Raw genomic sequence first — 14,978 nt, forward strand, 5'->3', positions numbered from 1 at the left:
TATTCTGTTTGTTCACAAATTTAAATGACCTAAAGAAGCCCAAAAAATGTAATTACAGCTCATGGAAACGGTGATAAGCTACATAATATAAAATAAACATTGCTATGATTGGCGAGAACAAAGAACAAAGGATTAGTTCAAGTCTAAGAGCTTCCTATGACGACTTTATTTCCCCCCCTGTCTCATGAAAGAGGAAGGAGGGAAGCACTCACAGGAGGGATGTAGGGCTCATCTGGGGCGCAGTGATAGTTGCTCATAAGGGCATTAAGCTGCAAAGAGTTGAGTTTGAAGCATGTGTTGTTGATGTTCTGCACATCTTGCACAGAGTACTTGTCCATGGTGAGGAGAGTTGTTGCCTAAACAGTGAGATAACAGTCAAGAACAGCTCACACTGGAACAACGAATCAATGCCCATGCCAGAACAGAGCGCTCAGTGATGCCATTATATGAAGCAGAAATACACACAATGCACACATCGTAGGTGTGAATGTAGGTGAATGTATCGCGGGTGTGCGTGTGTACCTGTACTATGCGGCTGAGGTGGCAGTCTGCGGCCAGCTCCAGCCCTTGTTTCTCAGCCCAGGCTTCTATGTGGCTGAGCTGCTGGCGCAGGATGGCGCCCCAGTAGTGTGAGCACAGGCCTGAGTCTGACTCGGTGACCAGCTTGTTGAAGAGCCACATGTTGATGAAGTGGAAGAGCTGAGAGAACAGCTGGATGGTGAGGGCTGCGTTGACACGGCAACGGCGCAGCAACGACATAGCACCGGTCAGGGTGTGCAGCACATCCTCTAAGGGGCACAAGGAGAATACACAATCCAGTTTACATAGAATCTTTATATTAAAAAGACAACACCTAGACCTTATGCACCAACATAGCTAGCAACTACAGAAAGTTAGCACATATTAATATGCTGTTTTCATAAGGATGATATTGGTGGCTGCTCAGTTTCATTTACTGTTAGCATTCGGAGTGAACTGTCCCTTAAACTTACTCAGGTCTGTACTATATTGCACTGCTTGTGTTAATTATACATTACATTGTCCCATACTATCAATATTATAATCTACACTAAATTATTTTTCCTTTTTAATATAGCAACGTATTGAAGCATCGTCGGACAACAATTTTTATTTGAAGCGCTTCACTTAAGGTGAACTGTATGACACAGTATGACTGTGTGCAATTTCAGACTAGATTTACTACAGCCTTGTAATAAATACCACCCTCCGATCTCCCACCCAGCATTTTCTGCTGACATATGCCCAATACTGAAACCCATCAGTTCAGATATTGCATCTCTAGTCTATATTAGATTTACTGTTGAGGGCTTTGCTGTGCACTGTTAAATACTTGCATGTAATGGTTTAATCTGTGGTCTAATTTCTTTAACTGACAGCCCAGACGTATGCTGCACTGAGAAAAAGAACCTGGAGAAAAGAGAATTTCATCTCATTGTGTAGATGTAAATGGATCGTATGGCAATTGTTTTCTGAAAGCATTCACACTCCTTTAACACAATGGTACAACATCTCAAAGTACATGGCCTTGAAAGTAGGCTATGAAGTCCCAGAGATGCTGTGACTCACAACCTCCACAAGAGGGCTCCTACTGATGTGCAATGTCAGGGCATACTCTGAATGACAACAATCTGTGCCTCTTTTCTGGAAGTTTTAAACAGCTCTGTATGGAGTTTACAAGGAAGGCTCTCGGCTCACCTATCTTAGGCCTCTGTGGGTTCTGTTCCTCAGGGTCGTCCAGGAACGCCGGCATGTAGTTATTCAGATCTGACTGCAAACAGTGTACCAAGTATCTGAAGGAAAACAAATACAGGTGGTGTGTGAACATATGGATAATCGAGAATCAAACAAACACAGTCAAGCAAACAGGGGATAGGGATGGAGAAGGGGAGAACCTCCTTTAGAATCACTCAGAAAACAAAGATCCTAGCTATTTCCCAAACCACACAGCAGCACAAAGAGCAGGTTATTTCAGCTGGCCATCACAGAGGTACCAAAAGACAGCAGACAGGCCCTGCTCAGAATAAAACCAAGCCAATACAAGCCAGGCCCAGAACATTCCTCACACACTGCTTCCACACATATATACACTGGTGAAGGGCACAGGGAGTTTAACAGCAGTGCTGTATGGCCATAAAGAATAAAAACAAAGCAATTAAGTTACGCAACATTCCTTAAATGAACCGTGATGTCACATTTTGGTAAATTTGGGAAAGGGCTGGTACTGCCGAACCCCATAAAGCATTAAAAGAGAAAGACTGAAGGCGGTCTGCGCTGGGTTTAGCACTGAGCGTGTCTGTGTTCCTGTTCATGCAGAGGCAGGCAGGCTGAGCTCAGATTTCACTCAGCAATTTTATAAACCATTTTCTAATCATCCAACATCCATCTATGCGGTCAGATCACTTCCCACATGTGGTATGTATTACCTGAACTTCTATCCTTTAATATTCGCTCAGGGTAGTGGAGATAAAACCAACAAGGCGTTGTCCCTGACAAGGCTTATGTCTGCGCATCTCCAGACCAAACATCACCTTATTATGCTTAATTGGAAAGAACGCTGATCTGGGTGCTTTCCGCAAAGCATGAAGGTGTGTGTGGTTATCCATTTCATGCCTGCATACTCACTTGAAGGCCATCTGGACGAGGTGTGCGAGGACATCTTGTGCGTCCAGTGTGATGCGGCTCAGGTCTTTGTCCTGCTTGATGAAGTTGAGCAGCTCGGAGGCATTGGCCATCCAGAAGGCCAGAGCCCCTGCAATGTTCTTCTGCTTCTGTAAGAGAGCGTAGAGTTACAGAGTGCTAAAGGAGGACACGGACGAGGAGAAGGGTTTCTCACAGCCACAAAGAAGCAGCAGCAGCAGCAGCAGTCCCAGGATAGACTCGTGCCCCTGTCCAACCCACCCCAACTCCCCTCACAACCAGACACCGAGGCCCCATGGGCCAGGACCTTGATGCTCTCAAACTGCACAGAAGAAGCACAGCGCTCTGCAAGGCGGGCGACTCAGAGGTGAACACCACCAGTTTCATCTGTTGCATTAAAGCGATGGTTTAGCCAAAAATCTAATTTACACCCCACCCCCCGTAAGTGTAGTCAATCAGGCAAGGCATGTTTGCGGTCTTTTAGGGTTTGCACTGGAGCTGCGAGGCTAATGTAGCTGACAAAGTTACGGAAGTTTAGTTTACAGCCATCAGATTGTTACTGTGCCAACTACATGTCTAAATCCTCATACATATGCCTACATCTGCATTATGGGATCTCTAATGGACATGCTTTCTGATGCTGTTAGACACACTGTTGCCTATAAAAATATACAAATATGAGTCACAAAGATATATAGTCTATATTTATGTATAATCATATGACCTTCAAGTCCATTTTTAATAGCTAACAGCATGTCAGAACCACATAAGCACTGGATAACCTAAAAAGAAAATGGTTTAAATCTAAAGTGAACCATGACAAGTTCACGCAGGTGGTGAATGGAAGCAGATATCAGATATTCTTGCTTCTATAGGTTAACTCATACAAAGTTATTAGATGCGATGGCTACAAATTCGGTAGCTGTTGCTTGAGACCTTTTTTGTGGTTGCAGACACATGTCTTCTGAGTGTTCAGAGGTCATGCTGATTGTGGTGAAATGGTGATTAAAACTTAATAAGTAGTGTTTTTATTTGAGGTTCTCTTTGTTTAGTTGCACATGAACGAATTTTAAAAATACATTTCAGACCAAATATTTGGACAACTGCCAAAAAAACAAAAACAAAAAAAACAACACCAAAAAAAGGTCTCAAGCAACAGTCAACAAATTTGTAGCCATTTCATGTAATAAATTTGTATGAGGTAATCTATATAGGCATGAAGATCAGGTTCAATGGTCAAAATGGATATGAAATAAAATGACCCCGGTTCCAGTCTCCACTACTGTAAAGAAATCAGTAGGTTACAGTATGTTACCTAACACACCATTTCACATCAAACCTCTCTGAAAGACTTGGGTTACCTGTTCAGCTCCTCTCTCTCTTTTAACAGCTCAACAAGTGTGTGATGACTTAGACATGCATTAAGCCCAACGTTTGGGTATAAGCCTCCACTGCTACATCAGCTCTGTAGCTGCAGCACCAAACATATCTTGGCCGATGGATTAAATTGGATTTCTGGGCAAATCCCCGCTTTAAAGCTTCCGCAGTCAGTGCAGACCACTGTGCTCCATCAGTCATAAGTAAAGCAGCCTTTAGTTAGATTCGGACCAAACGACTGAACAACTCTGGATATTTCTGACTAGAGATCATCAGGAGACTGATGAGGTGCTGAAAGCAGCACAGTGAAGCAGTGTCTGGTTGCTGTGGAGTATTATTATTAAAAAAAAAAAAAAAAGTCCCTGGTACACAGAGAGGGATACACACAGCCCAGACACGCACACACACTTTCTGAACTGGAACCGTGTGTATACCGCACGCGTCTATCCCCCCCTTGACGACGACGGCCCACCCACAACCTCCCTCCCTCCCCCTTGTGGTTTCAGCCATAGAAGGCATCCAGAAGTACAATGACGTTAACCACAGACAAGAACGATAAATAAATTAATAGATTAAAAGAAACGGAACAAAAAGTTAAAAAAAAAAAAAGCAAACGAACGCAGGGTTGTCTCTCATCCATACTGAAGTGCAGGAAGCAGAGGTAACATGGAGATGCCAGAATTAAAAAAAATGTTGCCAGAGTCTTTAATTGTAGTTTTAGTATCACATGGTCCAGGTTGGAGCTGAATGAGGGTTATGTTTCGTTTTTAGAGAGTCCAGCTGCTGGAGGAGGGATTATTTGGCGGGTTTGGTTGGGTTGTTTGGTTTCTGTTATGGGGAGAAAAAAAGGCATGGAAGACCGAGCCAAGCTGACTGAGGAGGGAGAGAGGTAAAGAGAGAGAGAGAGAGAGTGAGAGAGATGGATAAAGAGAAAGAGAGAGCTCTCCCTGGCAGTACAATCTCCTACCTGGTCACCTTCAGCAATCTCCTGCAGAGATAGGAGGAGTGGGAAGAGGGGGGAGGGGGGCAGACATCCGACAGGACAGAAAGAGAGACTGTCAACAACAGCCATGGCATGGACAGAGATTTTACAAGCATGTAAACACACTCGGACACAGACACGCACACAAACACACACACACACACACACACACACTTGCAAATCACTTGCCTTGATGCACACACAACAAATGCATGTTCAATTTCTGTCTAGCTCTTCAGTGTCAGAAATGTGGTCACACCAGCTGTGAGTGGGTCTCCGGCAGAAATGTGTCCTCTCTAGGACAGTTGGTGAGCTTGATTTTGACAACCCACGCATCTCCACCCCACAGCCAACCATGTTTAACGAGTACATCTAGCCTTCATATCTGAGGATCTCCTCTCTAGCCTGTGTTCGATAACAAGCATGTGGAGGCGGGGCTTAGGGAGGAGCAAGAAAGGGGCTTCATTTCCTGCGTCACAGTAGCTGTGCCAACCAGTTGGTTGGTCGCTGGCCCACGCTACGTAATAAAGAAAAATGATTTATCTATTATTTATCCTCCAGGAAGCGAGCATTCCAGGTTTGGCCCTACAAAAGTGTCATTTATCGTCATTAAAATGGTTACTGCCTGATAACGCACTTATTTTAACAAAAAGTTAGGAGTGAAAATGTTTACGTGCTCTTTAAATAGGCTCGTAACTCAGCAGAACTTCTGGCAAATGTCTTTAATATAGCTCAACAAAATAAAATCTAATTTTGTAGAAAATCCTGATTCCCCTTGAGGTAACCCGAACGTAAATAAAGACCAAAGAATAAATGGATGGGAAATATTATTTATACCACAGTGTGTCTGTGAAACGACCACGGACGTATCAGGCAGTGTCTGCAGCTTTCTGTGAGGCATCTTTTAGAGAAATCTTTTAAAAACTCAGACTCTGACTCACACACTCACGGATTCACAATCCAAACCAACCAATATGAATACCTTTCTGTAGTGAATAATGCAAAGAAATTTGAACATTAGCAAAAACAAGGGATTCCTCTTTAAGAGCTGCTTACACAATCAAGAGCATATAGGATACACTTAACGCATTAGAGTGAAATTGGAGTGAAATCAGGTTTTCGGTTAACTAACCCAATGTTGGCGTCATTCTGACCACTATACCTCTGATTACAGTGAGCGAAAAGACTGCAGGTTTATCTCTGCCTCTCTGCCGAGCCACTGACCACACTTCATCTGCTTAGGGTCACGGATTAAAGCTTCAATGTGGGGCTTAAGATTTGGAAAGAAAAAAAAAAAAAAAAAAAAAAAAAAAAAGATAGAAGATGAAAATCCACTTTTAAAAGGATTTGAAGACCTTAATCCTGGTTCTGGACAGACAAGCCCTGAATGAGTGTAACGCGAACAGAACTTCACTGATGCCACAAGTATGTGGCCGCTGCACGCACGTGCGGCTATTCATTCATCATAAGCACTGTTACAGAGCCATGACGATCCATTAGCATTAACTCCATATGTGTAAGTGGAGTCTGTGGGCTGAAGGGGTCAGCCGCAGAGCAAAGTTCTTTATCTATGATGTACATGAGATGATGAGGCAGAGGAGATCTGTTCCACCTTGCTGTATTTGTTTCATTCTTTGTTAGCTTGTCAGCTACACTTTTTCTTTTTTTCTTTTTTTTTTCCCCCAATCACACACAGCTGGATGGGCCACCCACAGCACCGGCTGCTGAGCACCAGCCACAACCAGTGGAGCAAATAAACCCACAGTGTGTATTTCATTCTCCTGGCACACAATCACAGGCTTCTTAATGCTAACTTGGTGCACGAATCAGGTAAAACAGAGGGCAGAGGAAATGCACACACAAAAAAAAGGGACACACACACAGAGAGAGAGAGAGAGAGAGAGAGAGAGAGAGAGAGAGAGAGAACAAGAGAGAGAGCAAAGAGAGGAACACTAACCAGCACTGTCACAAATGCATAGGCAATGACGTGGGCTCCTATGGGTAGTGTGATGTCGGCCATGCCTACAACACTACAGCAGGGATGCGCAGTCCTAATCTGCAAAGCGTCCGTGTGGCTTCGGGCTTTCATACCAAAGCTGCAATAGCACACCTGCTAGTTGTTGCCCACTCAACAGCTCATCCATCAATGCTCAGCCCACAAATGTGTTCATTTACAGCCACTGCTGTAAGGTTAGGGAAACTTTACAGATGACAGATAAAACTCCCTATTCAACCTACAGTGGCAAGCAAGTGTTTGTGCACAATGGGTGGGTCAACACTGCTCTCACTGTGAATAAGTAAGTATAAGGTGGCTTCATTTCCAAAACTGCTTTCTTAAAAAGCGTCTAGGTTTGGGAAAGTATTGAACCATCTTGCATGAACTACTCTCCTGAGGTCTTATCCACATTATCATTAATGTTAGGACGTAAAGGATCTATTTGAACTTGCATCAACTGAATTCTGTGGTGAGGACGCAGGAAAGGTTTTCTGATTGACTCTCAATCCTGTGAACAAATATCTCAAAGTTCTTGGTTTCCAGACCTCCTAGGATTTACTGCTTTTTCAATTCCAAATGCATTGCTAGCTTCTCACAGACTTCTGCAGCTTTGTGGGCATCGATTATTTTATTTCCTCATAGAGCTAGGCAGCTGCTTAGAGGACAAGACTTGAAGACAGTAGATACAAAGCTTTGTCATTTGCATCATCTGGCTCCAAATCTCTTTCGAAAACTTTTGCAACCCCTCACCTACAATATTTCACCCCATAACCCGGTTATACATGCATGCATGCATATATGTGCTACAGTTTCTCATTAGGTTCAATAGTTTGGTAACGCTCACAACCGTACCTTTGAAGAACTAATGGCATGCCAATTGGTCCTGCACTTCCAGTTTGCTTGGTATGAAAACCTAAGGCCACACCGCATCTTTGTAAACAAGACTGCACACCCCAGCACTACACCTACAGAGCATCTACTGCGATTACAGCAGTAATAGGGGAAAGCAGCAGTGCAAGTCCAGCTTATGTTGATCTAATGCACTCCTAATCTTCCACACCTGTCTCTAATATTCATATGCCCCTCAAGACCTTCATTTAGTGAATCAGGTGTGTTAGACTAGAGCTAAAACAACACAATGCGAGAAGTAAACAAAGCTAGCAACAGTTTCAAAAGAGAGGCGGTGGCAAACTTTTCTGGAGAAGATTTTGCCAGCTGAATGTCTGGCAAACGTCTTTAATAGAGCTCAACAAAATTCCTATACTAAAATTTTTTTCCTGTTATTTTAAGTAAGGATTACATGAAACTATCCTGAACTAGACGGTTTTACTGGAAAAAAAAAAAGAAAGAAAGATGCTTGACCCTTACCTGAATTACTCCTTCCATCATGCTCACCATCTTGTTCACGATGGCGATGACTTTGTGTGTCCGCTCAGACGGACTGATGTCCGGCCGGTAGTGGCTGGACATAACATAGCGGCAGGTCATATAGAGCACATAGGTGGGTGACAGCTTGAAGTGCACAGTGGAGCTGTTGGTGTAGTTGATGATGGCCGACAGAAAGGCATCTTCGGCTGCAGGTTCAAAAACAGGAAAGAGAAACAGTGATTTAGCTGAGATTCCTTACTGATAAAGGAAACTACAGAACAAATACCTGGATTTCAAAAGTTATACGAATTTAACACACAGGAGATACAGCATTTCGAGGATATTGCTATCAGAAGATGATCTGCAGAATATGCAGATATCCAAAAGTGGAAGAAGAACAATTATGAATGATTCAAACACAAAGACAATCTAACAGTATGTAATTCTACACCAAATATGATTACCAAATCTAACATGCAAGTAATGACCAGGTGTAAAGTAAGTGTGTGTGTGTGTGTATATAGGGGGGGAGAGGGTCTGCAAGCCCATGATCACAAAATAGTTTCAAAAGAACTGTTTTAAAACCATTAAAACTGGCATAAATATCAGCTTGGGGCAGCACAGCAGATTATAGTTCTCTGACCGGGGTTCATACACTTTAATTTTAAATTCAAGGACTTTCCATGACTTTTCAAGTACCAAAAAACTAAACATTCCATTACCAAAAATTTTCCCTTTCATTTGTTTACGGGAACGTTTAGTCCACGCTAGTAGCTGAAAGACTGTCCAGGCTAGCTAGTTAACAACAAAATGCACGTTCATGATCCCACGGCCAAAACTGTGCCTGGTCATATAAAATATGGGCAGCGATTGGTCATGTGAAAAATTATGCTACTATAAAAATTTGAGTTTTATATTATTATATAAAATGACGACAGGAGCCCATTACAATAATATTAATGAATTTGAAGTACTTTTCAGTATTTTAGCATGTTGGTTTTCCATGACTTTCCAGGTTTTCCATGACCCTTATGAACCCTGTTTGACAAACATAGGAGCAACTTTAAATGTCTGGGTGATAACATTGTCCCTCACACACACACTGTTCCTGTGTCTCAGCGGGGTCCTGGGAGAAGCATTGTGAAGAGAACTCTCCACTTAGCATCAAAGAATCTGAACTCAACACAAAAACACACCCCCCACTGAATTGGCACCAACACAGCCAATAAGACGCCCCACTCAGAATGGTTTAAACACACACACAGGTGGTACAGTGAGCTCACAGTGTGTGTAACTGTCATGTGACAGGAGGTACACTGGGCTAATCAACATTATGCAATCAACACAAATCAAGTATTTGCACTGTTGTGAGGCATTCACTCTCAGCCTCGCCACCTAGTGGTAAGTGGTCAAAGTGGTAAGAAGCAATTAATCCTATTCTATTAGGGTACAGGCTCTGGGCACTTGCATTATGTCTCAGAAAAGAATAAATACATCTGCTAACCACTGGCAGCAAAGTCTGACCTTGAATAAACATTTACATTACCTGCCTGGAGCCAACTTGCGCTATTCCCTTAAGGTCATTTTAAAAAGAAATAAACTGTGTAACCTCAGAAAGTCTCCACACAGACAACAGCAGTCAGCTCTAGACTAATCAGTAAGTGAAGGTCTTGCCAACAGTAATGTTCACTGAAACCGTCATTCAGGCACCAAGACTATATGTTGGTTAACAGGGGTAACGAGTATTTCCACTTGTTTGGAAGTTGACAAAATAGTCAGTAGCTGCAGGTCCTGCAACACTGTCCTGTGGTTCTGTGCAGGATACATGCAAAAATGTGTATTCCTCTTTGCCATCAGGTTAATTATTAATAAGAACTTCCAACCCAGCTTTTACTAGAGTCTCATTGCTGTGTGTGACAGAAATATGCTAATTCACTCACTACACTGCAATTACTGGGGTCTGAGAGGGGGCTTGGTTGTAGAATGTATCGTAGACAGAAACAGAATATACCCCCCCCCCCCCCCCAGAAGTGATTTTGGGGGGTGTTTACACCTGCATTTTTATGTGGCTTTGCTTTAACCAAATATAACCCTAATACTCAAGACCAGGGGTGAACAGGGTCTCAGTAGTGTTAGGGATAGGATTAGGACCAGGGCAAGGCTTTTTCTAAAGATAACTATCCAAATAAAAGTTCTTTACATAATGTAATTACCAGCTCTTTTTGGTTTAGTATGAAATGTTAAACATTATACCAACATCAATAGCATAGAAACTGATCATGTGCACTGCTACTGTAAAGCCTTTAATCAGTAAGCAATGTGCACAAACAAACTGCTAACAAATTTTACATTTCAGTCCAAGTATTGCTGCGTGGGCAGACTGATTCTGCAGGAAGTTTGTTTTTTAAGTCAAATCATGTTCCCTCTAATGATAAAGAAAAGCTGACTGAATGTGTGTGGCTGGCAACACCATAATCGAACCTGATATTACTGACCACACAGTAACACTCAGAGTGCTGAAGCCTACAGCAAGACAGCGAGTTTTAACATTTTAAACAATGAAGAACATTTACCAGAAACGCCTCTATCAATAAAGTGTAAGCCTGGTTAAGCTAGCTGAGCAATAAGATTCATTCCCAACTATGTCTATTACTGATGCTATTGATCTAATCTCAAACACTGTAGACCAGCTGCTCCCCTACTGTGAGGTCAAACAGCTAAAACCAAACAAAACCAAAAATCACCCCACAACAAATGTCCCAGACAACAGCACCACCCCTGTGTAGATGGGTCATCAATACTTTCCATGCATTGATGCCCGAGACGTCCGGACTGCCCTGCTCTTGTAGAAATAGATTAGCAATTAGCCTTTTAACAGCAACAGCCCCTAAAGCATGAATGCAAAATGTCCCAGAGATGGGTCAAGCAGCCCATTCGTAACTGGCACAGCGGTAGAGCCAGCATGGAAACATTTACACGAGTACACTTACTTACAGTCCAGAATTAAAAAGGGTAGTATACAACCAACGCCCACTGAATAGCTTTTAGACCCAGACAACAGTCAAACACAATTATAAATTGCTCAGGAAAGACAAACAAGCAATAAACCAGCTGCTGTAAATTGCAGAGGATAACTTGTGTGTAGAGGTGTGTGGGCGGCTGAATGAATGGACGGACGATACTTACAGTTCTCCCTGAACTCGATGCTGGCTGGCAGTGTGAGCTCGGGGCCATCGTGAGGCCTGTGGGGAGAAGAGAGGCGCTCATTAAACCAGCTCAGGTAAAACATGTTCACGCCACTGTCCACTGACGCCCACCGCTCCAGTCCGCCTGCTCCACTCCTGCCGTACAGCATTGTTCAGCAGTTCTAGCTGTCTTCGTAGTGTAGCTGTGTGTGTGTGCATGGGTCCAGCAGTGCTGGATTATTAATGAGCGAATTGGGTGCATGACTGTATGGGCTCAGGTGACCCAGGTTTAGATGGCACGCGTGTGGATCAGGTTTCATATGTACGTTCCTACACTCTTTCACTAAGCCAATACACTCCTGCTCCCCACGGACTTGATTGAGGGTGCTTTCAACTTTCCTTGTTTGGTTTTCCATATGTGTAAACACTTCACTCGTACCATGGGGAACACACAGTTAAGGAGTTACGGTTAGGGGGAAAAGAAAAAAAAAAAACTCTGGATTGGATGCAGCCTTGTCATCTATGCCATATTGACTTCACTGAGTCTATATACACTTGTCCCCTATATAGCCTGGCCACACATATTGCCTTCAGACTCTATACATGCTTGCCCACCTCCCATACTGACTTCAGAACTCATACTACATGTCACAGCCTATGACTAAAGTCCATACACACTCGTCACCCCATACTGACCTTAGAGTCTACAATGACCTGTCTCTACACTGACCTCACATAGTCTATAGACACTTGCCCCACCCCCTATACCGTCCCTCATTGACTTCACTGAGTGTTTACATGTTGAAACCTCTCATATTGACTTCAGAGTCTATACTTAGGTCACATAGCCTACACTGACCTCACATGTTTGTACCTCACAGTATGGGGGAGGGAGGTAGTGTCTCACAGAGTCTATACACACTTGCCTCCCTATACTGGCAGAGTCTATACTGACCTTAGAGTCTATAGACAGTTGTTCCTGCATGCTGACCTTGCAGAGTCTACACAGAGACACTCTCAACCTTACATCTGTCTGTATACATCTGTCCCCTATACTGACATCACTGTGTCTATACACACTTGCCCCTGCACTGCCAATCCAAAGAGCGTTTGCATTTTACACTTCACAGAGATGTCAGCGCCTGGTTAAAGATAAAGACATGACAGTAAAGGGCTAGTGTGGTGCCTGCTATGGTAATATATTAGCAGACAGCTACTGAACGGCTCACCTTCCATCATGCTTGCTGAAATCCTGCTGCTCCCCACGGATCATGGGTTTCACCATGCCTCGCTCACTGCCGTTACCAGAACGATCCATGTCCAGCTTCCCTGAGCTCTGCAGTCACACGCACACAATGTCATGATACACAGCACAATGTTTACACACACAAACACAGGTGGTCGTTACACATGTACAACATACAAACCTTGCTGGTGGGCAGAGCGGTGCCACTGTGAATGTCCCCGTGCAGGTCAAAGGTCGTCTCCGGGACACTCCTAGGACAGATAAAGATGACAACACATGAAAATGGGAACAGAACAGCATACATTATTGGAAAAGATGACAATTCACCAAACACATTGCAATCAACACACACATACACACACATACACACACTCCTGAGAATAAGCAGGAACAGACAGAAGTTGAGCACTTACACATGCCTAATTTGGGAGTCCTGCATTTCATTCAGCACCATGGCAAGAATTCTTTGGCTGCCTTATCAGACTAAATGAATGAGTGGGAATCCTGCCATCTAAATATACACCCAAACAGCATCTGATTTCACCCTCGTAAACCACATAAGAGGCTCTAAAGCATGAAGCAGCAGTGATTAAAAGCTGCTCTGTATGAGGAGACGCCACACTCACTCATCCACTCTCCACTCATGCAGTTCCGCAACCAGAACACACACAGCAGGACCCTACTGAGCAGGCTCCAACTCACCCAGGACCACTTCACAGGAAACCCCTCAAACAATTCAGCATGCAGTTATGCAGTTACTAAGACACTTCTGAACATTATGCTACAGCAAAACTGCCTCAACAGTTTGGACGGCCTAATGAGACAACCAATTATGCTCATATTCTCGCATATTATGCTCGCATTCCTTTTTGAGAAGCCGCAGCATCAAGGTGAATGCCTAGACCACTCACAGTCAGTACACACGTTTAATATATGGCTTCGTTGAAGTCACTACATGAGATTAGTGCTGGGTGATATAACAGCAAATCAATATCACAATTAATTGAACATTTTACCTCGTTTACGATTAATGCACATTACATAAGGTGCTTCCTCTGTGTGGCTTCCATATCCACAGGGTGGAGTCATGTGACTTCACACCCGGTAGTTTGTTTTTAGAGGACTGTACATGAACACACAGTGGAGGAAATCTAACACTAACAGATACTAACAGAATTTAAAAAATACTAAAATGACAAATGAAACATCTTTAGCCTTCATTTCAATTCAACTGTATGTAAAACAGAAATACTCAATGTATTTTCATAATGTAATTTTATAAGTAAAACTGCATCTGCTACACTGCTGTTCAAAAGTCTACAGCACGAGTATAGGGAACTGTCTCTGTTCACATGGAAACTTGTATCAGGAGAGAAAACATGAAATTGGTTTATCAGGGCATCTTGAGGCACTAAATGTCCAAATATTTCTGGACACCCCAATTACTTAAAGTTGCTGACACCCCTTGCTGACACAGATGTACCGATGCGCGCGCGCGCACACACACAGCTTGTCTAGTCCCTGTAGAGAAGTGTACTTTTGTCCATATAGTGTATTTTGAAAGGGAATAATGACCAAAAGAAGCCTAAAAACATCTAGGCGAAAACATGAATCTCACAGAACAGCACTGTGCCTCTTCGCTCTCTTACGCCATGTCCTGTCCTTTCCTGTCCTGCCCACAGCTGTAATCCTCTGCAACATCAGACTGGGGCATTTACATCGGATTAGAGATTTCAACTCCACAGTCATGAAGAAATTAACCACGCGGCTTGATGTTTCCCATCACACCAACGTGCTGCTCAATGAACCTAATCAGAGGCTTTTCAGCAGGATCAGGCCATTAGGGCCAAATCCGCCAGAAACTGGGTATTAATAAAGAGCTTATTATAGCAGAGCCACGTGCGTTCAGACAGGACATATGGAAACACTTACTTTCTCACACAGAAGCGTACAGGGCGACGGACATATTGTTGAAACCAGCGAAACGCTATTTATATTAACACCTAACATCTGGAACACATGATGCCAACACAACTCCTCACAGAAACCTCTTACATGCAAAGTGTAAAGCATTCACACATGCATAAACCCATGTTACAGCTTTCAGGAGCAATCCATCCAGTCTAATACAGTCTTAAATGCTGAGATCTTAAAAACTATGAGGGC

The 14,978-nt window shown here is 43.2% G+C and overlaps 1 protein-coding gene across 21 annotated transcripts in view; it reads right to left on the reverse strand.

Annotated features, from left to right (window-relative positions):
* The window catches only part of afdna (afadin, adherens junction formation factor a), a 110,080-nt gene that overhangs the window by 30,938 nt on the left and 64,164 nt on the right, over window positions 1-14,978 (reverse strand). For 15 of the 21 annotated variants that reach the window (XM_072686079.1, XM_072685989.1, XM_072686056.1 and 12 more), the window contains 9 exons: window positions 12,994-13,063; window positions 12,796-12,902; window positions 11,568-11,623; window positions 8,382-8,587; window positions 5,003-5,023; window positions 2,644-2,789; window positions 1,717-1,811; window positions 523-788; window positions 213-356 (listed from right to left, as the gene is read on the reverse strand). In XM_072686079.1, coding sequence (XP_072542180.1) covers window positions 213-356; window positions 523-788; window positions 1,717-1,811; window positions 2,644-2,789; window positions 5,003-5,023; window positions 8,382-8,587; window positions 11,568-11,623; window positions 12,796-12,902; window positions 12,994-13,063 — 1,111 coding nt within the window. The remainder of the gene's footprint in view (window positions 1-212; window positions 357-522; window positions 789-1,716; window positions 1,812-2,643; window positions 2,790-5,002; window positions 5,024-8,381; window positions 8,588-11,567; window positions 11,624-12,795; window positions 12,903-12,993; window positions 13,064-14,978) is intronic. The other 6 variants (XM_072686096.1, XM_072685997.1, XM_072686063.1 and 3 more) reach the window with 1 other exon arrangement.

Source organism: Salminus brasiliensis, chromosome 1, assembly GCF_030463535.1.
Source record: "Salminus brasiliensis chromosome 1, fSalBra1.hap2, whole genome shotgun sequence".
NCBI classification, from domain to species: domain Eukaryota; kingdom Metazoa; phylum Chordata; class Actinopteri; order Characiformes; family Bryconidae; genus Salminus; species Salminus brasiliensis.